The 24,679-nt window shown below is 44.0% G+C and overlaps 1 protein-coding gene across 5 annotated transcripts in view; it reads left to right on the forward strand.

Annotated features, from left to right (window-relative positions):
- Window positions 1–24,679, forward strand: part of FAM184B (family with sequence similarity 184 member B) — a 186,884-nt gene that overhangs the window by 138,044 nt on the left and 24,161 nt on the right. For all 5 annotated transcript variants that reach the window (XM_047855650.1, XM_047855649.1, XM_047855651.1 and 2 more), the window contains 2 exons: window positions 3,983–4,090; window positions 17,199–17,302. In XM_047855650.1, coding sequence (XP_047711606.1) covers window positions 3,983–4,090; window positions 17,199–17,302 — 212 coding nt within the window. The remainder of the gene's footprint in view (window positions 1–3,982; window positions 4,091–17,198; window positions 17,303–24,679) is intronic.

Consider the following 24,679-nt stretch of genomic DNA (forward strand, 5'->3'; position numbering starts at 1 on the left):
TAATGTCTCACATAAAAGCAGGAGGCAGGAGGCTTCTGGGGTTGATTCTGTGGCTAAATTATATCAGGCCAGGTACATCTGAGATTCCCATAGTCCTGCCTCCTCCTGGGCTCTGTCCTCACTTTCAGGAGTATTAGGTGCTTTGCCTTCATGGGCTCCTTCCTCTACTGGAAAAGATATCAAAAAGCATATTTTATGACTACATTGGTATGAAGATGAATATAGCCAAGCTGTATTTTTACCTTCTGACTTTAAAAGAAATTAAAACATTGTCGTGGCCCCTAAAAGTATTGTGGGCCCTAGGCCCTGTGTCTTCTGTGTCTAATGGAGAAATTAGCTCAGATTCCCCCAGACTGGGAAAATGACTGTCACTGCTTCATTGTTGAGCCCAAATTTACACCAAGAAATGGGGAGAGGCAGTGAAGACCAGGCCTGTCCACTTCATCAGGAAACCACCAGCCTCCACAGAGGGCTCCCACTGACTCTTCCTCCCACTGGTAATGTCTGCATCACGTGACCAGCCTGGGAAGTGAGAGTGGAGGCAGGGAAGGGAGAAAGGGGTAGAGAATGCCTGTAGACCAGCTGAACATCACAGTTTGCTTGGTGGGGAAGTCCACCTACCCAGACCACCCAGAAACCAATATCAAAGTTTAAAAGACCATTGACCATGTTATGGTGGGGGAAGAACTCTTGGGAGGGCCTGGAAACAGGCTTCATTCTTTTTTTTTTTTAATGTTTATTTGTTTTGAGAGAAAGAGAGAGCATGAGCGGGGGAGGGGAAGAGAGAGAGAGGGAGAGAGAGAACCCCAAGCAGGCTCCATGGTGTCAGCACAGAGCCCCACGCGAGGCTGAATCTCACAAACTGTGAGATCGTGACCTGAGTCGAAATCAGGAGTCGGATGTTTAACTGACTGAGCCACCCAGGTGCCCCCCGGCTTCGTTCTTGAGCCTAATTAGACCCTCAAAAAATGTAAAGAGGTTTCCTTACTTCCCCTGCCCTCCTTCACACATTCCAGATGAGCCGTGAGTCCACCATCCCCTCAGGAGCCCATGAAATTGGTTCCTCAGCCCTGATGGAGCACTACAACCTCCTAGGGGGGGGTTTGAGAATATAGAAGCCATGTGCAAAATAGTCTGGATTGTTTAAGGATACCTCTAATGGAGTTCGGTCTGGAGACATGCATGGTGAGAGAAGAAAACCTGAACTGGTGGTTATTTCTAGAAGGGAGAGGGGGTGGTGGATCAGGGAGAAGCTCAGGGGCCTGCAGCGGTGTCTGTGATGTGTTCTCCCTTCAGCTGAGTGATGCGTACACACATTAGGTTTTTCTATGTCACAAGTTATCATTTCTCTAAAAGGTGAACGTGCCAAGCCTTGAACTTGATATATCAGGGGCTCTGGAGGAGAGGTCCTGGTGGGAAGTCTCTGCTCCAGAGGCTTTGGTTCCACCTCAGCCCCAGTCGGCTGCACAGCAAAGATGCCCGTTTCGCTCTCACTCCTCTCTCCCTCCCTTCTGAGTTATACTGCCGATCTTTACACCGGATCTGGACTACTCTGTGCTGCAGAACTTAGGGAGGCTTCAACCCAGTTATCCTTCTGACATGGGACCCTGGGGTCACCACCTGATGATTTCCCTGAATGCCCCTCAGAACCCCTCAAAAAATGACAAGAGTGAGTTTCGTCAAGTGCTTGCTTTAGTTCAGGTACTACCTGAGCAGTTTCCATATATCAAATTTTAGTCCTCACAACTGCCACACAGTAGGTGCTGTTGTGATCTGTCGTTTACGGATGAGTTAACTGAGGCACAGAGATGGTAAGTCACTTCCTCAAAGTCACACAGGTAATGAGTAGTGGGTCTCAGATTCCAACCCAGGTTATGCGGCTCTGAAGACCCCACTCTTAACCGTTATGCTAACACTATGTGCAGCACAGTATGCCATGTCTCTGATGCCCCAGGATCACTCAGGACATGAGTATCTGCAGATGGCTGGTGTGACCCAGAGGCTGACCTTGACAAAGTGCCTGCCCGTCACCCTCCATTCCTTCCACAGCCTTGGTGGCGACATCATCTCTTCACCCGCTTACCAAAGCGAGAAATGGAAGCGTCAGCCCTGATGTCCTCCTCTCCTGCTCCTCCGTCCTCACCTACAGTCCCTGCCCTGCCCACCCTCACATCCACTCAGCTGTCAAGTCCCGTGTGTCCTACCACTGAAGGCTCTCAGTGGTCTTTATCAGCCCCCCAGGATGTCTCACTTAGGCTCTGTTTTTCTTTACCTCTTATAGACATTATGTGAACAAGTGCATAGAACTCATTTGAGTATTTCATAAGCCTTAGCAAGATGTAGTGTAAGTAGTTTCGTAATCTTCTTCTTCTTCTGTGATGTTGCCTGGAGTCTTGTCTTTATCAGCCCCCCAGGATGGCTCACCTAGGCTCTGTTTTTCTTTACCTCTTATAGACATTATGTGAACAAGTGCATAGAACTCATTTGAGTATTTCATAAGCCTTAGCAAGATGTAGTGTAAGTAGTTTCATAATCTTCTTCTTCTTCTGTGATGTTGCCTGGAGTCTTGAAAGTCTTGGCCTGTATCTCCCTGCCTCTACCTTCTCCCTAGGCTGGCTAATTCCAGAACTAGCATTCTAAACCCCAGATATGCTCAAGGCCCCACTCCTCCTTCTCCCAAATCTTTTAATCACCATGTTTTTCATAATTTGGGCCTAACCTAACTCTCCACCACTACCCCCCAGGACTCTGTTTTCTCCCATCCACTCCTTCATGCTGGGCCCCTGACATGGAACTTTCCTCCAATTCTTACACACATCGTACCTTCCCTCTGCCATTGTACCTACTATTCCTACCACCTGGAATGTCCTTTCTCACCCTGGCCACGGATGGACTCCTATTCATCCTTCAGTGCCCATAAAGCTGCCCTGGACTCCCCTCAGCAGAGTTTATTGCTGTAAATTCTCTGCAGTAGTATGTATCTCCCAGTAATTGTTGTGAGGTTTAGAGGAGTTTATACTGTCAAATGCTTAGGTCTGTTCCTGGCACAGAGCAAACTCACCATCAAAGGTACTATTATTAGTTTGTCTTCTGAATGTTGCTGTGATTATAAACATGTATCTGCCTCCTCCATAAGATGACAACTCCTAGAAAGCATGGGCTATATTTTATTCTCTTACCATCTTGCTGTCACTCTGTCCCTCTCCCTTATCTCCTCATACCTGGCATGATGCCTGAGGAGGACTAGCTTTCCTACAAAGATTTGTTAGCAACATCTAAGTTTCCTGTATGGTTCTAGGCCTTGTTCTTCCCAAAGTCTAGAACAGAGGAGCCAGTCTGTTTAATTGAGACTCTACACTTAATTGGTTAATAATAATCATCATAATTAAGGCTATACAATTTAATAGCACCTTATAGCCACTGTTTCGTTTTATTGGTATAATTCTTTTTTTTAATATTTATTTTGAGAGAAAGAGCAGGGGAGAGGGAGAGAGGAAAGAGAGAATCCCAAGCAGGCTCTGTGCTGTCAGCACAGAGCCCGACATGGGGATCGATCTCATGAACAGTAAGATGACCTGAGCCGAATTCAAGAGTCGGCCGCTTAACCAACTGAGCCTCCCAGGAACCCCTTATTGGTATAATTCTTAAATAATGTTCCTTTTCTTTACCAACTAACTTTTTAAAAAAAGAAATAGAGTGACCTTCCAGGAATGGTATGAAAGCCAGTGAAAACAACCCTGCAGCTCTAGTATAAGTGTATTTATATAAATAATTTAAAAGGAAGTATAGGCTCATCTATTCCAGGAAGACGAAGCAACTTGCCAATTAGAAATGCCCTTTCCAGAAGCACATTTGGAATTTGTCTATTGGAGCACTGTCCCCAGAACTGACTGACCCAGGAGAATGGTTTCCCAGATTAATGACCCCATCAGGAGATGGGACTTTGTTTCCATTACCAAGCATTTCTTTTCTTCCATTTTAGGTTTTAAGACTGGAAGAATTTATCCAACAGAATAAGGTACATCCCCGAAGAGGCAAAGAAAAGCCCCAGGAATTGGACAGCCAGCGCTGTAGTATTTTAGAGACCCAGGTAACCTCTGTTTTTTTTCTGCTTTAATTAAGGATATTTCTCTTCTTTCCGCACTTCATCGTCCCCAGTGACACATGCTGGCATTAAGAGGTTCTTTTATTTCCCCCCTCAGAGCTGCCAAAATGCCTGGAAAATAAAAAATCACCACAAAATCCATTTGCACAAACCGTGAAGAAAATAGAGTTCCAAGTAATTATGCATGTGGTTTGAAAAAGAACAAGGCTTGTCAGATGAAACCTTCTCTCCCTCTCTGAGAGCAGCTTGCCTGGTAGATAGAAGGGCACTCACCAAGAGCTGGCCTTCTGTTCTGCTCAGCAGGAAGCATAGTAATAATGCTGTCTGGCCACCCCCCTCCGCCTCTGTGGTATCAGTCACTCTCATACTAGCTCTTCCCCATGATGCTGCCCTTTCAGGGACTCTGCCCCAGGGTGGAAGCTGGTTCCTGTGTGTCCTCTGTCAGCTCATGATAAGCTATTTTATTTTCCTAGGGACGCCATGATGAATTACCACACACTTGGTGGCTTAAGCCACAGAAATGTGTTGTCTCACAGTTTTGGGGGGGAAACATCCCAAATCAAGGTGTCAGTAGGGTTGGTTCCTTCCTGAGGCTCTGAGGGAGAATCTCCTGCATGCTTCTCTACCAGCTTCTGATGGCTGCTGGCAATCTGTGGCACTTGTGGTTTGCAAATGCATCACTCCAAGCTCTGCCTCTGTCATCACGTGTGTCTATGCATCTGGCTCTTCATGAAGGAAGACCTTCTTCTAAGGACCTTCTTCTAAGGACACCAGTTGTTGGGTTTAGGGCCCACCCTAATGCAGTTTGACCTCATTTTAACTAACTACATCCACAAAAGCTTATTCCAAATAAGGTCACTTTAGTAGGTACTTGGGGCTAGGGCTTCAATATATCTCCCTGGGGGCACAATTTAATGCAAACCACAGGCACTCATTTAACATTTGTTGCATGATGTCAAAAACAGATAATTCCTGTGAAGTTAGTGTTTGAGCACCCTGGCTTGGATGATCCTCTTGCTTCAGCTTTCCTGTTATTAACCTTTGCATCTGGAGCCATCAAAAGCCCACCACTGTAAAATTTTACTTATTACTGCCCTAAATTTTCAGTCCGCTTCACACTCCATGTGGGAAAACACATGTGAGTCTGCTCATTGTTTCACCCTCACCCATCTCTTATTCATCACATCCATGTGCCTGAGTGTCTACAGAAACAGGCAGTTTCTCTTCCTCGACCTCAGACTTCCAGAGCTTGAGCCCTGATCCTGCCAACAGTCCCCTGGCTTGCCCCACTGGGATTGCTCATACTTAACCACGTATTCATCAGGGTAAAAATGAGCCTAAAATCTGGTGGATAAGGACTTGAATAACAACATTTGTATGGGACCTGGTCAGTTCTAGAGCACGGTCCCCATCTATGACTTCATTGGAGTTTTACAACAACCCTGTAATATACTCATTTTACAGAGAAAGAAACTGAATGACAGAGCAGTTGGGTGACTTGCCCATGGTCACAGGCATCCAAGCAGCCAGGACAGAACAGAACTACTTGTCTATGGTTCTGATCCTCTACTCTCCTTGTGAAAGTATCAACACATGCCCAGACGCCTCCCAGATAAAACTGACCTCAACTCTGCCTTGAGGTTGAGAAGAGCGGCAAGGATTCCCTGTGTTTCCCTTTCTGACACCCAGAGACTGGGGGGAATCCTTGAGCAGCCCTCATGGCTCCCACATAAGCCTATAGGAGAAAGCTGAAGGCACCTTCATCCATAGGGCTGGTCCTTCCTGATCTGGGGCTACCCATCCTTTCTGATGATGTCTTCCTGAGAAGTAGGCAGGTATTTTCATTCTCCCGCAGTTTCTCAAGAACCAGCCTCATGAGCGAGCCTTCTGTTAGAAGAACTGCTAGCCCCAGGGACAGCTGAACTTCCCGCCAGCACACTGTGCAGTTTCTCAGAAAGACTCTTCCTCAAATATTTGAATATTTCTCAGCTCCTCACACTGACTGTGGCAGGGAGATCGGATGGAGTTGGCTGGGATCCTGAGTGAGGAGATTCCAGTGAAAATAAGGTTGATAAGCTCAGGAATATTGTGCATTGGCTGCATTTTCAGGGGACAATACACAAACATAGAAATTCTAGGTATGTTCCAGGACTGATGAATAAGGGCCAGAGCTGGTATGGCAGCTCAGGGTTTCTCTGCCTGATCCCCAGTCACTACCCACCAAATGCCAATAGCATCTCCCGAATAAAAATGTCTCAGCCAAAAATGTCTCCAGATGTCATCAAGAGTCTCTTAGGGACAAAATTGCCCCCAGTTGAGAACCACTGATGTAGCTAAGAGCCCTGAAGAAGTTCAAAATCCAAGTGCATGTTGACAACCATGAATTGGTTCACCATGAAACTGGCTCTCCTACCACCCTCCTTGGTCTAGAACATTGTCCCTTATGAACCCAGTTTCTAGAGAGTGGTATGTATCTCTCCTACATAGAATTGCCCATGGAACCTTGAAGAATACCAGTTCCATTTGGTTCAACTCTGCATGCACATTATTCGTTCACTCCCCAGTCATTTGTGAAATAGCTAGGAGGTATCAGCCTCTGAGCTAGATGCTAGAGGAGAGAAAGATTCATAAATCAACAGTGTTAAGACTATGTGGACATTTAGAAATAGAATTAAACTTCTATTTAAATTTAATTTAAATTAAATTAAACTATGTTTTCTACTAAGCAACTATTATATACTTTACAGGTAGAGTTTGTTCTTTTAACATGTTTTCTTTTCAAATAATCAATCCATGTTTGTGGCACAGAATTTAAAAGGTATATAAAGGCATACTATGAAAAGGATCCCTCCTCCCCCCAGTTCCCTATCTTGTCTATCTGCTTGTCTATCTGCTCAGAGCTATACTGTGCATATGCAAGCATAATTATGAATATATTATTTTTTCTACAAATGGTAGCATACTGCCTTGTGCTCTACTTTTTGTACCTTAAAATTTCATAGAAAAAAAATTTTTTTTAATTTTTTTTTAACGTTTATTTATTTTTGAGACAGAGAGAGACAGAGCATGAACGGGGGAGGGGCAGAGAGAGAGGGAGACACAGAATCGGAAGCAGGCTCCAGGCTCTGAGCCATCAGCCCAGAGCCCGACGCGGGGCTCGAACTCACGGACCGCGAGATCGTGACCTGAGCTGAAGTCGGACGCTTAACCTACTGAGCCACCAAGGCGCCCTCATAGAGAAAATTTAAGGAGATTGTAACACAGCAGTAAACCTCCATATCAACCTCATTTTTTAAAAAAGAAAAACCGTAATATATTTAACCTTTCCCTTATGATAGATATTTTGGTTGGTTTTTCCATTACAGGGACTACTTCCCTGGATAGCTCTGTAGTGGGATATAGTGTAGTATAGTGGTTAGGAAAGCTCACCCCTGAACCAGATGCTTGGGCTCTTATTGGCTAGAGAATCTCAGACAAATGATTTAGTCTCTTTGCTTAAGCTTCTTCATCTGTAAAATGGGGCAATGATACCATCCATCTCAGAGGGCTTTTGTGAGAACTAAATGAATTAATATATGTACAGTGTCAGAAAGTACCCAGCATGTGGAAATGCTCAGTAGGTGCCAACTCATGATTGCAGAACTTTCTGGCTCCAGTGGCATGTGATTTTTTAACTTTGATAGTTATGCCACATTGCCTTCCATTGATGATGTCCCATGGCACACTCCCAATGGCAGCGCATGTGAGTGCCTGTTTCCCCACAACTTGGCCAACACAGCACATTACAAAACTTTCTGAACATGACCAGTCAGAGAAAATTTAGAATTTAGTTAAAATATTTTTGACAAGCCAACTATATGCCAGCCAAGGGAGTCGAAGCTTTGCTCAGGCTCTAGAGAGACAAAGTCCTAGAGATTCTCTCAGGCTGGTGCAGAGGATATGTTAATGGTCCTCTGCTGTGCAGTGATAGCTTTCACTACACAGGAACCCGCAAGGGGCAGAGTCTTGAAGAGAAGGCTCAGAGGGGATTGAACCATCTGGCTGCTCATCCAGAGGTGGAAACAGGGACAGGACGCCACTTCCCCAAAGATATTCTTGCTGAACTGGGGGCTATAAAATTTAAGTTTGTTCAAGACTCAGGCATTCTGGGGTGTCTGGCTGGCTCAGTTGGTTAAGCATCTGAGACTTCGGCTCAGGTCATGGTCTTGTAGTTCATGAGTTCAAGCTGCACATTGGACTCTGCACTGGTGGTGCGGAGCCTCCTTGATATTCTCTCTTCCTCCCTCTCCCTCTCTCTCTCTCTCTCTCTCTCTCTCTCTCTCTCCGCCCCTTCCCTACTTGAATGTGTTCTCTCTCAAAATAAATAAACTTAAAAAAAATACTTGGGAGTTTTAGTTTAGGCCATTGGCTCTTCTGCCAAAGCAGTGCAGAGAGTCAAGAAGATATAAATAATAACGCCGATTGAGAATCGAGCTGTTTTCACTCCACTCCCAGAACATGCAGAGAGAGGGTTGCCAAGCCTGGGTGTGGCTCTGTCCCTGGGACAGTTAGCTGGGACTCTGCTGAAACTTTTGTCCTTGTCTCTCATGTCAAGTCTCTTTGATTCTCTTAGATTCATAGTTTTATTCTCTGGGTTTCAGAAAGCAATGTCAGTCTTGCTAATTCTGAAGGAAAACTTTCTTTTTTTTTCTGGAAGACTCCTCTGTTGCCTGGGTCACAGTGAACTAGGGAAGATAAGGGAGAAGTTTTCATATTCTTGTGCCTATATCTCTCCAGAAGAGAAAGGAGAGTCATTTGTGGTAATTATTATTCAAGCCTTTTTTGCCTCAACAAATATTTCTGCGTAGTGTCTGCGCAGGGCATGGGGGCTGGATGCTGGGGTAAATGAGATCCTCAGAGAGTTGGTCCTCAGGGAGTTCCATTGCAAGTGGGGGAAATAAATTTTTATTTAAATAATAACCCGGTATGAGAAATACTGTAATAATGGCAGGAAGATTCTTTGCAGCCAATATGGGAGAGGCAGGTTTCTGCCAAGGGGAGTCCAGGATTGTTCCACAGAGGAGTGACATCTGCTGCCATCTGCCTGGACACTGAAAGTTGAAGATGACTTCATCAGCAAGGGGAAGGACCACAGTGAAAGGTCCCAAGTCGAAATCACCAAGACTGTTAGGAAGGGAGATGAGGGGTACTCCAACACTTTTCCAGGCCTGAGAAGTGTCCCCTGGTCACAGGAGGCCCTGTGCACTTTGCCGGGTAGCTGTCACCAAGTACCATAACTGGATCAAATGAATCCAAGGGTGTCAGCTGTCCTGAGGGAGGGCAGACAAATAATCACTAAGCCCTTGAACAACTGCAATGTCTCTGTGTGATGTGAGTAGAGGGGTCTGGTTCTATCTGACATGGGACAGGCAGGCTGCCCTGAAGAGTTACTCTGTGGAGAGATTCCTGGCCGAGAATCAGACTGAGATCTGCTGATCCTGGGAAGACAGCATAGGGAGGGCAACAGCTCCTGTCTGAGATTAGGACATGGATTCCACCCCAGCTGCACCCTAGACCTACTTGGGGACCTCAGGCAAATCCACAAACCTGAGATCAATTTCCTTATTAATCTGATAAGGCCCTGACTATGTGCCAAGAACTTAGTGTTTTACACAGTCACCCAACAACCCTAAAAGACAAGTGTCATTATTATGCTCATTCTGCAGGTAGGGAAACTGAGGCCCAAAGAGTAGCATCAGGGCCCATGATATCATTCCATACTGCTTCTCATTAGTAAAATGGTGGCTATAATCCCTACTTGGCTCCACACCCCAGGGACTTTTGGTAATGAACAGAAGAATGCGTATGAAGGCGCTTTTCAAAACTGTTCAAGATTCTATAAATGTAAGGTGACTTTATAGTATCTATTACAGTCCCCTGTAATCATTTCAGCAAAACCCCATTGCATTAGGTGTTCTATTTTAAGATGTACATAATGCTACTTTTGAAAGATTGTCAACTGAACTTGAGGATGACTTTGAATATTCCCTTCCAGGAGATTTCCTGGGCGTGGGTGTTCCTTTAAAATAGAAACAATCCAGAAGAGGTTAGCTGCCTGGAAGATGAAAGATGAAGACCTAATGTGAACACAAGTTTAAAATAACCAGCTATTTGCTTGGGAGGAGTTGGGAGGAGACTTTTATGATGGATGGTTGCAGAAGAAGCAGAACTATTTATTTTTCTGTGCATACTTTATGCCCAGGCCACTTTGGCTCTGGACAGAGTGCTGGACTGAACCGGAGCCTGATGGGGAAACCAGGAGTGTGAATTAGGGGTGGATAACTTAGAATACACCAGGAGTGGCTCAGGGTCCTTCCTGGGAGGAACTCACTGAGACCCTAGGCAGATAACCAGGAAACGGGCAGCTGGAGAGTCTGTTCTATTTGAAGGTCAGAGAAGAACACACCATTGACATGAGTAGTGGTGGGCTTGAAAGCATTCATTCAGCCAACTGGTGATGTCCATGGTCATATCCATTTGTGAAATATTCCAATGGCACCCTAGTGCCTTTTGAATGATGTAGTTTGACTTCAAATGTCAGGCGCACAGATAAGGGGAGAGAGGGGGGAAATATTTTTGACATTTATATGGTCTATTGGTCCACACCCCACCTCCCCCCACCCTCCCACCCCGCTACACCAAAAGTTTGCTGAAATCAAGAACTATGTGTTCTTAATCTTTACCCTTTCCAGTACTTAATGTATCTGCCTGTGGCAGATGTTTAGCACCATCTCATACACAAATTGATACATGACACGACAACTGAATGAAGGGAATGAAGGGTACCATTTTGGGTGCTGATAGTTAAAGGTTGGATTAGGAACCCCATACAAAATTTGCCTTGGCTGGAGGATGATTTAGAAGAACACTGGGGTCCTTCTCCAATTACATGTGGAGGAAGAGGAGGATTCACCTTCCTCTTTGGGAAGGATGTCCCTGTCTCTGGCCCTAGGGGATGGAAAAAAAACGAATAGACAGAAAGGATTATTGAGTTCACCTCCCTGTTGATTAGGAAAACAGCTTTCATCTGTCAGGTTGATTTTGAGCATCTGTTTCACAGACAGTTCTCATATCACATTTGTACAATGTGGTTTGAACTCATATCCAGTTAAGTCCCAGTGCTGGCACCTGGCAATCTTCCCAACATGGTGATCACATGGAATCATGGCAGGGAGTGGGACAATCCAGGAGTACAGTCCTCATGCCACCCTCCAGGCTATGTGACCTGAGGCAAGTAGCTGGACTACTTCTCTGACCTCACATCCCCATCTGTAATGTAAGGATGGCAGTGTCTTTCCTGCCCACCTTACAGAGCCATAGGCATCCATCAGTTAATGTATGGAAATAGAAAATGTGATGCAGCTGGGAACCGGTGCAGTCATCTGGGTGCATCATCAGCTCTTTATAGCATTTTCCATTCTCTCCTGTTTCTGGACTCCTGCCCAGGATGCCTTTAAATATATCAGTTGTTGATAAGGTGGCCCAGAAATTACATCCTGCACATTCCCTTTCATGATCTTCACAATGGCTCAGTACATTTGAAATTCTTTTCATCTCTATAATAACTTTCGTGAGATATTTGTTCATTATTCATATTGCTTTAAGTGTCTTCTTTTTCCCTTGATCAGGCTTCATGTGTCTTTTCAAAAAGTCACCTTTCAGATGTGTTGGCTGGATCTCTTCTTTTCTATGTCGTTAATTTTGTCTTTCATATCTCTTTCCTTCTACTGACATGGGGTTTATTATGTTATTCTTTTTCTAACCTCTTGAATGTTTTCTAACAAATACATTTAAGGCTGTAAATTTCCCTGTAAAAATGTATGTCTTTAGCTGTATCCCATAGTTTACTTTTTAAAACTTACTTTCTTGTTGCTTTCTAATTTTGTTGCGTTATTATCAGATCACGTGGTTTGTAGAACGTCAACACTCGGAACCATGGTGAGATTTCCCTGTAGACTGCTGTGGGGTCATTTTTAAAAGTAACCAATGTGATAGAAAAAAGCCTATATTCTCATGTTAGTAACTTAAGTATACAGTTGACCCGTGGACAGTGTAGGGGTTAGGGATGTCAACTGCCCCACATGGTCAAAAATCCACATGTAACTTTTAACTTCCCCCAAAATGTAACTATTAATGACCTACTATTTACCAAGAAGCTTTACCAATATCATAAACAGTTGATTAACACATATTTTAAAATAAGCTACAGGAAAGAAAACGTTATTAAGAAAATCATAAGGAAGAGAAAATACATTTATAATACTGTACTAGATTGTACTGAAAAAAAAATCCACGAATAAGTGGACCCTCACAGTTCAAATCTGTGTTGTTCAGGCATTGACTGTATGTTTGAATTGTAGCTCTGTGATATGTTCACTGTATGATCTTAGGGAACTTATGTATTCTCTCTTGCCTCAGTTTCATCACCTTTAAAATGGGATGCTACTGCCCATCTCATAGTTGAGGGCCTGCCAACATGTAGTACCATGTAAATGTTAGCACTGATTAGTATTTCTTTTTTAGCTATTATGTTTGGGTTACTAACTTTGTTGTTCAAATATTCTATATCCTAGCTCATTTTGTCTACTTAATATATCAGTTTCTGAGAGGCAGTTATTGATTCTCCCATTACAGTTACAAATTTGCCCATTTCTCCATACAGTTCTGAACATTTTGCCTTATGTTTTCAGGTTTGATTGTTAGATGCCTACAGGTTCATTATTAGAGAGTTTTAGTGAACAATTCTTTTTACCAGGATAGATACCATGTTGAATTTAGCCAGTTCATGTTTATCATGCTTACTGATACCATTAAGATTATTTCTGTCAGTTTATTTTGTGCTTTCTATTTATCAACATTTCCTGATAACCTTCAGTTTTCCTTTAGAAACTTGGACTAATTAACTTTATCATTATTTATGTACTTATATTGTAGTATTATACTATTCTATTTATTGTTGCTATTCCACATTTACTGTGTAATTTTCCTTGGATTATATCGAACATGTATTTATAACAGGTGTCTCAAAAAGCTCTTTTGCTTAGACTGTGATATTAGCTCCTGGCCTTTGTAGGAATTAGATATCCAAGATCCTTTTAATGCCCCAGATACCTCATAGCGGGAGGCGAAGGTGGGTCTTTTAGCTTACAGTCCACATGGAGGTTGTAAGCTGGTCAATGACAATATTTTTGAAAGTGCACAGCCAGGAACCAAACTCACCGGGCCCTGCAACTAATGGCATGTCAGCCAGCTGGAATTTAGTATCCCGTTACACACAATAAAGAAAAAAGATTCAGGCAAAGGAAAATGGCCATGCAGAATGTTCTCAGTTATTGGCCGTGGGATTTATAACATTTTAAAAACTGTATATGGGATTACTTTTACCTTCTAGGATGGGAGACAGAGAACACTCCTATAACTAACGCAAAGCAGAAAAACCATTTTCTGTTTTATTTATTGCCGTGTCTCTGGAATAGTGTTCATCACCTAGTAAATGACTCATAAATATCTGTGAGCAATTTACAGTAGCAAAAAAGAAAAAAATTGTTATGGGAGCAGAGGGTATAATTGCAGCAAAAGTGATTGTGAAGGCTTCATGGAGGAAGTGGCTGTTGAGTGGGGCTTTGGAAAGATAAGCATGATCTAGAGATTAAAGAAACAGAGTACTAGAAGTGATAGAAAATATGGGATTCATTTTAGGAAACAACATGGCATGACTGTGGGAGACATTCCATATTCGACTGTTGCATCTGTGCCCGGTGTTGGGCTTAAAGAGGGCCTACAGCAGGGCGGGCAGTCAGAAGGACAGAAGGACAGATGTGGAATAGGGAAGACCAAGGACGAATACAGCCCAGGAGGCTGAGCTGAAATGGTATCAGTTTCTGAGGCCGATGAGCCTCCAGCTCTGATGATTTTGGTGACCTGTAGGAGAATCCGGCATCCTTCATCATAGGGCTAAACATGCCCTGGGCCCAGGGTGTGAGAAGCCTATGGAGGGTCTGGTGAGAGGTAGAGGAGCTGAGAGCCCCAAGCAGCCCAGGCCAACCAGCCGAGCCAGCAGATCAGCGACAACATGCACCTACATCAAGCATCCAAGCATGAAAAGAAGCAGGCTGCTCCTTCACACCCATATTCCAGGTCTTAAGCAAAGTCACATGGCCCAGAATTATGCAGGGAAGGAAAACCTGGAAAAGGTAGTTTTGGCTTAGCTAAGGACCCAGACAGGGTTTTGAAAGTTTGGGTGTGGGAGGCAGAGGGAACTCTTACTCTCCAATGGGCCACCACCTCTGGGCACCCCTGAACACGCCCACCCAGGTAGAGATGGGCAGGGGTTCCCTGAGGGCCACTTCCACCCTGATTCTCTGGAAATGAAGGGTCCAGGATAGCATAGTATCTGCTATGTTTAGAGGAAACACAAATGATTCGAACAGAACTTGGAACTTAAGAATCATAAAGGCACAAAGGGCCCCTGAGTAGCACTGGAAAACACCCGAACTCTGGGCCATGGGATGTAGTGGGAGTGTGGGGCAGGTGTGGAAGAAAATGGCCCTCCTGCTATCCTCTAGTGGCCCATGATTTGTTTCGGTTTATTCATATAGTGTGTACTGAATGTTCTCCATGTGCCACACACTGTTCCAGGAACCAAGGAAAGGAACGTGAACAGGGCAGAGTCCCTGCCGCCCTGGAGCTTACCTTCCAGAAAGGGAAACTGAAGAAAAAAGTAGACAAGTAATTAACATGAGGCCATGATTTGCACTTTGAGGAAGTTATAGAGCAAGGTGGGAGACAGAAAGGGAGAGGGGGTGGTATTTTAGAGAAGGTGATCAGAGAACAATAATCTTGGGAAATATTAATTTGAGTATTCATTCTATTTCAAGGACTTTACATTTATTGGTTTATTTAATCCTCATGACAACCTAAATAGTTTTTCTATTTAGTATTAGATATTAGATAGTATTACTATCATTAGTAACACAGAGAACTGGGATTTAAACATAGGTATCTGGTGGGGTGCCTGGGTGGCACAGTCGGTTAAGCGTCCGACTTCAGCCAGGTCACGATCTCCCAGTCCATGAGTTCGACCCCCGCGTCGGGCTCTGGGCTGATGGCTCAGAGCCTGGAGCCTGTTTCCGATTCTGTGTCTCCCTCTCTCTCTGCCCCTCCGCCGTTCATGCTCTGTCTCTCTCTGTCCCAAAAATAAACGCTGAAAAAAAAATTAAAAAAAAAAAATAAACATAGGTATCTGGTACCAGAGCCCAGAATTTAAACCAGGGAAAGTCTCTCTGTTGTGGTGAGTGAAGTGAAGGAGCAAGGCATGCCAATATCTTAGGAAAGAGCATTGTGGGTGGCGGAACAGACTGTGCAAATGCCCTGAGGCAAGTGCATTCTTGTTGTTTAGGGAGGATGAGACCAAGAGTTCAGATTGGGACATGTTGCAGTTTGAGAATCTTGTTAAGCATCCGAGAGATATCTAGGATATCTCTTGGAGATAAGCATCCAAGAGATATCTGGAGGACAATTGGATATCCAAGTCCAGACTTCAGGGGAAAGCTTGGAAATAGATTAAATTTCTTTGTCATCAGTATTCTTGGAATTAGATGAGATTCTGGGGAGTGAGAGAGAGAAGTCCAAGGACTAAGGTGTGGAGCAGAAGAGCAGGTGGCTTGAGCAGAAGAGACTAAGAAGGAGCAGGTGGCAAGGGAGGAGGACAGAGGGCCGCATGCAGAAGGGAGTGACCAGATATTTCCAGTTCTGCAGGGACTGGAAATGGCCCAAGGAGTGGCCATTGAGTTTGGCAGCACAGAGGTCATCATTGGCCTTGACATTGGTGACTTTTAAACACTTTTTTAATGTTTATTTATTTTTGAGAGAGAAAGAGAGACAGAGCGTGAGTGGGGGAGGGGCGGCGAGAGAGGCAGACACAGAATCCGAAGCAGGCTCCAGGCTCCAAGCTGTCAGCACAGAGCCCGACGCGGGGCTTGAACCCACGGGCCTTGAGATCATGACTTGAGCCAAAGTCGAACACTTAACCGACTGAGCCACCCAGGCGCCCTGACATTAGTGACCTTTGATAGACATTGCAGTACCTGGAAATACAACCAAAGCAATTTCATGTCAGGTTGAGAGGGAATGGGAGCCCCAGGCTCCATCCTCCAGCCTCTGTTCTGCCCCTTGCAAACCCTGAGGGTCCCAGGGACATGTCCCAGGATCTCTGGAGCACAAGCTGAAAACCACAGATGTAATCAACCTGTTTGTTTCACAGCTAATGAAGCTTTTGTCCAGAAAAGGGAGAAGGAGACTGGCTCAAGGCCATACAAGTAGTTAGCGGAACCCCAGGTTACAATTTATCATTATTTAATGAGATTTGCCCATAAAGAAATCTGTTCCTAGCTTGTCTTATAATAGTGTATCCCATAGACAGTGGTTACTATGACAAATAGAAAAATCAAAATAAAAAAGTCTTTTTCACCTTTTATCTCTTTGGAAAGGGGAGAATGCTAACATGAAAAAATTAGATTTACAGAAAATTCTGAGGCCTCAGTGATCATTCCTGGTTTCCACATTCTCCTCCTACCACACCTTGTGTCTCAACACGTATGGTCATTCAGAGACTCCCATGTTCTCCGATCCTATGTAATGAGATGTCACAGGCTGCCACCTTAAAACAGGTATCATAATAATAGCAGTTGTTCACACTGATCAGTAAGCTTTGCTGGCAGTGTTCTCTGATCCCCACAGCAGCCCCAGGGTCAGACTGCCTGATTGTATGTTCCATTTCTGCCACTCACTGATGGTGGGACCCTGGACAGGTTACTGATTGTCTCTGAGCTTAAGTTTCATCAGCTATGTGAAATGCTTGGTCAGCTGAAAGACAGGACAAGGGGACAAGGGCTGCTGCTAAGCCAGTCACTGTGCTGGGCACTGAATCAAACCAGGCTGTGCACCGATCGTGGATTGCTGGAGGCCCTTTCTCCTCCACTCTCTGGGTTTGATAAGCCACAGGCTGAATCAGGGAAGTGTACTTAGTCTCATCTTGCAACTGTTTTTGCCTTAGGATCCATGCTCGAAGCTGAATAAACCTCAGACCCCACCCAAAGGAGAAGAGTACCAGGATAAGTTAGCAGCTGAAGAAGGAACCAGCAGTGATGAAGAAGAAAGGTACAGGAGGCCATACAGGCTTGCAAGTGCTCCAATGAATGAGAACTCGGATTTGGAAGGACTCATTCATTCATCCATCCATTCATTCATTCCTCAAGTATTTATCACTGCCCTTTACATCATGTCCTCAGTGCAGCTTTGGGTTTTACACAATTTATCTTATTTAATTGTTATACCAACCTGGAGAGTCCATTCTATATATTAAGAATCTGAGACTCAAAGAGGTTAGTAAGCCTGTCTAAAACTCAGACCTGGACTAGCCTCAAACCTCTATTCCTTATTCTTCCAAGTTTTTTTAAACTAGGGGAGATATGGGGACTCTGTCACCGATGGGAAACCCCCATCTCTATCACCTATATTAGTCAGCTTTAGCTGCTGTAACAAACATCCCCAAAATATCAGTGATTTTTATTTATTTATTTAAAAAAATTTTTTTTTCCAACGTTTTTTATTTATTTTTGGGACAGAGAGAGACAGAGCATGAACGGGGGAGGGGCAGAGAGAGAGGGAGACACAGAATCGGAAACAGGCTCCAGGCTCTGAGCCATCAGCCCAGAGCCCGACGTGGGGCTCGAACCCACGGACCGCGAGATCGTGACCTGGCTGAAGTCGGACGCTTAACCGACTGCGCCACCCAGGTGCCCCAATGTGATTTTTAACTCATAGGTCAGCTATGTATAATCTTGGCTCCTGGCTGAGGCTCCCATGTTATTGCCTGCCCCAAACCTTGGGTAGAGTTCAAGTCTCATCCACATGCTTTGTCATTCTGGGACTGAGACTGAAATATTAGCCCCTATCTAGGGCATGTTGTTGTCATGGTAAAGGGAAGAATCTCAAAACAGCTGATGAAAATATGCAGTGGCTTTTAAAGCCTACACTCAGAACTGCATTCTCTCATTTCTATTCGTATTCCACTGGCCAAAGCAAGTCACATGACCCAAACTATCACTGGACAGAGAATATGCTGTCCACATGCCTTATAGTCAGCTCTGGCTGCTATAACAAAACTCCACAGATTGGGTGGCCTAAACAACAGAAATTTGTCTCTCATAGTTCTGGAGGCTGGAAAGTCCAAGGTCAAGGTGCTGGTCCTGGAGAACTCTGCTCTGGCTTGCAGGTGGCCATTTTCTTTCTGTGTCCTCAGATGGTGAGCAAGGTTGAGGAAGGGGGTTAGAGGAGAGAGAGGGTGGGAGAGGAGAGGTCTCTCTCATGTCTTTTGTTTTAAGGGCATTAATCTCACGACGACCAGCTCCACCCTCATGACCTAATCACCTTCCAAAACCCCCATCTCCTGACACCATCACATTGGGCAATAGGTTTCAACATATGAATGGGGGGGGGAGCATAAACATTCAGATCATAGCCTTGGGAAAGCAGAGTCTACACCCCTAAATCAGACCGATGGCAGTGTCAGGTGGTGTAGAGCCCAGTGAACTCCCAGCTACCAGTATTTCACAGAATCCTCCAGAATCTGCCTCAGGATCTATGAGGCACAGAAGAACAGTAGTTAAGGATGACAGACTAGAGCCAGGTCTCCAGGTTAAGTCCTGGTACTTCTGCATTACCATTGGCAGCCACAGACCTTGTCCTGTTTAGAACTCATAATTCCAGAGGGAAAGATAAAGCCTTTTTCTTAAAAATACTGACAGAAACTTCAAAGAAGTCTCTAAGTTGCCCAGCTTGGGTCACATGTTGATGCCTGAGCCAAGCTGTCTGGCCTGGCCTTTGTCACCTGCCCTCCCCTGGGCCCATCTGGGGATGAGGGCAGAGTGAGCTGCACCTGCACCCTGTGGACTGAAAAGAATCACGGGGAAAGAGGAAAAGCTTTTCCCAGGGAGAGGATGCTGAGGCAGCCTTGTCTTTTTCCCCCGTGGTGGCTATACTGGTAAGGGCTGTCCTCAATTACAGAAGCAAAACGGAGGTGGGGGCTCTGAAGGTCATTCCCACAGGGCTCTTGGTGGGAACAGAAGAGCTAAACAGTGATAGGATAGGAACAGAATGGTTGCCTGAGCTCTAAGATCAGGAGCTGCAGGAAGGGGCGAGGTTGCATATTCAGTAGTTGCCCTCATGGGGAATGCTTGTCAGGAAACCGGGCTTTTTGGAATGGTGGCTCTAAGATGGAAGTGGCTTTTCCATTGGCTTAAGGTCATCGTCAGAAGAGCAGGTTAGGATCACCATTGACTGTGTCCCCTGGGCTGTGCCTTTCAACCCCATGACTTCTTCATTCCACAACTGGAAGCCTGAGTCTCCCTCTGCCCTTCACCTGTTTGCCCAATCTCCCCACCTCCTCCCCTCTGGAAACCATCAGCTTGTTCTCTGTATTTATGGGTCTGTTTTCTGCTTTTTAAGAAATTTGTTCATTTGCTTTGTTTTTTAGATTCCACATATAAATGAAATAATTTGGTATTTGTTGTTCTTTGTCTGACTTATTTCACTTAGCATAATACACTCTAGATCTTTCCACCTTGTCAGGCATGGCAAGATCTCATTCCTTTTTATGGCTGAGTGATATTCCATTATATATGTATATAATGTACCATAATACACATACACACATTATCTTTATATACATATATATCCATCCATCCCATATTTTCTTTATCCATTCATCTATGGATGGACTCTTGGGCTGCTAGGATTAATGGAATTATATTGTTGTAAGGGACTTATGTGTTACATCAAGAGGTACCTTTTTTTTTTTTTTTAATGTTTTATTTTTTTGAGACAGAGAGAGACAGAGCATGAGCAGGGAGGGGCAGAGAGAGAGGGAGACACAGAATCCGAAGCAGGCCCCAGGCTCTGAGCTGTCAGCACAGAGCCCGATGCAGGGCTCGAACTCACAGACTGTGAGATCATGACCTGAGCCGAAGTCGGCCGCTTAACCGACTGAGCCACCCAGGTGCCCCAAGAGGTACCTTATTAACTCTTAATAGATTGTGATAAGTTAAGGATACAAATTGTAATCCGTAGAGCAGCATTAAACATTAATACAAAGAAGAACTAAAACAATTCAGTAAAAGAAATAAAATGGAATACTGAAAAATATTTGCCAGGTAGGAAGACAGAAAGGAAGAAGAGAAGAAAAACAGTTAAAAAAAAAAAAAGATTGGGCAAATAGAAAGCAAATGGCAAGACATAGATTTAAGCCCAACCATTTGAATAATTACAATGTACATGAACCAAACATAGCATCTAAAAGAAAGAGATTGTCAGGAAAACAAGGCAAGATGTTGCTATGCACTGTCTACAAGACAGACATTTAAATACACATGAAGACACGAGCAAAATTGTATCCCCCGCAAAACTTCTGTGTTGAGGCCCTAACCCCGCGGACTTTAGAATGTGACATATTTAGAGCCAGGGCCTTTCAAGGGGTAATTAAGTTACAATGGGGTTGTAAGGGCCGTCCTACTCCGACATGACTGGCGTCCTTATGAGAACAGGAGACCAGCACACACACAACAGAGACGGAGGAGCCACCACATAAGAACCCAGCGAGAAGGGAAGCCTCGGGAAAACCAAATACGGCACCTTGAGCTTGGACTTCTGGCCTCCAGGATTGTGCGAAAATAAATTTCTGTTTTTAAGCCGCCCGTCCTGTGGTATTTTGTTATCGCAGCCCTTGCAAACTGATAGAGGCACAGAGAGGTCTGAAGGGAAACAAATGAGCTATACCAGGCAAACAGCAGAAGGAAGCTAACGTGGCTACATTCGTATCAAAGTAGGCTTCAGAACAAGGAATGTTGTCAGGGCTGAAAGGAGGTTATGTCCTAATGCTAAAGGGGTCAATTCATCAGGAAGACATAACAATCCTAAATGTGTTTGACCTTATAACAGAGCGTCAAAAATAATGAAGCAAATAGTGGGAGAACTAAAGGGAAAAACCCATAGTCGTAATTGGAGATTCATGTCCTAAAAAATATCGCTGCCTACCCCAAATTGCACAGATGTTCTGGTTATGCTTTATAGTTTTATATTGTATATTTAGAGTTAAATTTTGTGAAGGAAGGGTCAAAGTTTATTATTTTCATATGTTTGTCCAGTTCCAACACCATTTGTTGAAAAATTTTTCCTATCCCCACTGAAATGCCTCAGCACTTTTTTTTTAAGTTGATGTATTTATTTTGAGAGAGAGAGGGAGTGTGTGTGCGTGCATGCATGGGGGATGGGCAGAGAGAGAGGGAGAGAGAGAATCCCAAGCAGGCGCTGCACGGGCAGCACAGAGCCCGACTCAGGGCTTGATCCCACGGACTGTGAGATCATGACTGAGTGAAATCAAGAGCTGGATGCCCGATCTACTGAGCCACCCAGGTGCCCCAAATTGCCTCAGCACTTTTAGCAAAAATGAATCTAACATCTTTGTATGCGTCTGTTTCCAACACTGCATTATTTTTCATTGATCTATTTGTCTATCTGTACATTGATACCATACAGTCTGTATTATTTTAGCTTCATAATGTCTTGGAATCAGTGTAGCCTGCCTCCTCCAACTTTGCTCTTTAAGATTCTTTTTTCTTTTTTTAGGTCCTTCACCATTCCACATCAGTAGTCAAAATAGCCTATTTATTTCTACAAATAAGGCTGTTAGGATTGTATTCTGGACTGAACTAAATCTACAGTACAGGGGCACCTGGGTAGCTCAGTGGGTTAAGCACCCAACTCCGGCTCAGGTCATGATCTTGCGGTTTGTAGGTTCAAGCTCCTCATCAGGCTCTGTGTCAGCTGAGAGCCTGGAATCTGCTTCGGATTCTGTGTCTCCCTCTTCTCTCTGTCCTTCCCCTATTTGTGTGCTTGCTCTCTCGCTCTCTCTCTCAAAAAATGAATAAACATTAAAAGAAGAAAAAAATAAAAAGATAACTCTGTAGTTCACTTTAGAGTAGACTAACATCTTAACAACGTGGAGTATTTCAATCACTATCATTCTGTCTGTAAATAAAGACATTTTTACTCTTCTTTTTCTCACCTGTAGCTCTTTTTCTTACTTTATAGGACTGGCCAGGACAATGTCAAGTAGTGTGAGCAGAATTTTTGCCTTGTTTCCAATCTTAGGAGGAAAGTGTTCAACATTTCACCATTAAGTATGTTTGCTGTAGTTTATCATAGATTATCTTTTTCAGGTTGAAGAACTTCCCTTCATTAGCCGTATCCCTCCAAATAAAGATGTGTCCTTTTTTAATTATCATTGAATTTGAAATAGGCAGTTATTTTTTAGGACATGAAAACAATCATCCAAGAAAAAATTGATAAATTGGTCTTCATCAAAATTAAAATTTCTGCTCACTAGAAAAGTACTGTTAGGAAAATAAATATACAAGCTCAGAGAAGTTATCCAGTCTGTATCCAGAGTATATAATGACTTCCTATAAATCAATAATAGCAAAGATAAATATATTTGTAAGTGGATAAAATGCTTGAACAGACACTTCCATTAAAAAATTACAAAAAACAGGGGCACCTGAGTGGCTCAGTCTGTTAAGCATCCAACTTTGGCTCAGGTCATGATCTCATGGTTCATGCGTTCAAGCCCTGCGTCAGGTTCTGTGCTGACAGCTCAGAGCCTGGAGCCTGCTTCAGATTCTGTGTCTCCCTCTGCCCCTTGGCCACTTGCACTCTGTCTCTTGCATTGTCTCAAAAATAAACAAACATTTAAAACAAATTTTTTTTAATTACAAGAAACAGACACGTCCAAAAAACAGTTCCATAAGCACATGACTATGTGTTTCACATCAAAGTCATCAGGGAAATGCAACTTAAAGTTACAGTGACATACCATTTCACACCCACCAGAAAGACTAAAATGAAAACGACCAAAGACCCAAAACATCGGCAATGATGTAGAGCAACTGAAGCTCTCGTACGTTGCTGGTGGGAGCGTAACATGGTGCAGCCACCCCAGAAAACCATTCGATGGTTTTGTAAAAAGTTAGTCATACATCTACCAGCAATTCCCATCCTAGGTCTTGAAGCAAACGAAATGGAAACACAGATCCACGAAAATACTTGTACAGGAATATTTCTAGCAGCCTTATTCACAATAGGCCGGAAATGTAAACGACTCAACATGTGTATCAGTAGGAAGATGGGTGAACAAATTGCGGCATATTCACATAATGAAACACTACTCATCCACAAAAGTGTGCCCCACTGATATGCTCAACAACGTGGGTGAATCCTGGAGACACCGTGTTGAGGAAAAGAACCAGACAAAAGAATGCATACCATATGATTCCATGTGTATGATGCTGAAGATTAGGAAAAAGCATTCTGTAGTGATGGAAGTCAAAACACTGGCTACCTGTGAGTGGACATTGGCGAGAAGAGGGTGCAAGGGGAGATTTGGAGTAATGAAAGTGTCCTAGATTTGGATTGGAATGTTGGTTTTATAGTTGTATATATTTGTCAAAACTCATTGAATTGTAGACTTAAGATCTGTGAGTTTCACCATATGTAAATTTTATCTCAATAAATCATTTCAGGGCACCTGGGTGGCTCAGTCGGTTGAGCGTCCGACTTCGGCTCAGGTCATGATCTTGCAGTTTGTGGGTTCGAGCCCCACGTTGGGCTCTGTGCTGACAGCTTGGAGCCTGGAGCTTGTTTCAGATTCTGTGTCTCCCTCTCTCTCTGCCCCTCCCCCACTTGTGCTCTGTCTCTCAAAAATAAATAAATGTAAAAAAAATTTTAATATATCATTTCAAAAATAATAGCTGAGCCCTGGGAGGAAGTCCAGTGTCCTCCTCAGGAGTCGTCAGGGTGAGCTAACCTGGTCCACATATCCAACATGGTCACATGGCTTCTCACTCTGGCTGGACGCCTCTTCTCTGCTGATCCCCTTCTGACGGTCTCCTAATCCTTGGTTTGTTTCATACCCAGAGCTCAGACCCAGGAGGCTTCTGTTTGTTTCTCCTTCAAGGTAGTTATCCTCAAAAGCTTAAAGGATTACCTAAAAGAACCAGAATGCAGAGAAAGAAACCTCTCTTTGCTAAGTGTTTGGTTAATTCTTTATATAATTCTTACTATGTGCCTGACATGGTTTTAAGTTTTTAAAAGACGTTTACTCTATTAATCCTTACAACATTCCATGTGAATGTTACCATCACTAACCCCATATTACAGATGAGGAAATTTAGGCCCAGATAGTTTAAAGGCCTCCCCCAACATCACATAACTGGTCCACAGTAGGACTGAATTTGACTCTGGGGAATCTGGTTCCAGTTCATGCTCTGAACCACATTGCTGTGCTGCTCTTGGCTTCCTGTCTTCCCTTTCAGGGGTCCCTGGCTGACTATCTATTCCTTTACCCCCCAGCTTGTGCCCATGTTGCTGGGCCTCCCTGCCTCTGCCAAGCCAGAGTTCCCCCTTCTCAATGCCTTTCTTCCC

The sequence above is a fragment of the Prionailurus viverrinus genome, chromosome B1, assembly GCF_022837055.1.
Source record: "Prionailurus viverrinus isolate Anna chromosome B1, UM_Priviv_1.0, whole genome shotgun sequence".
Lineage (NCBI taxonomy): Eukaryota > Metazoa > Chordata > Mammalia > Carnivora > Felidae > Prionailurus > Prionailurus viverrinus.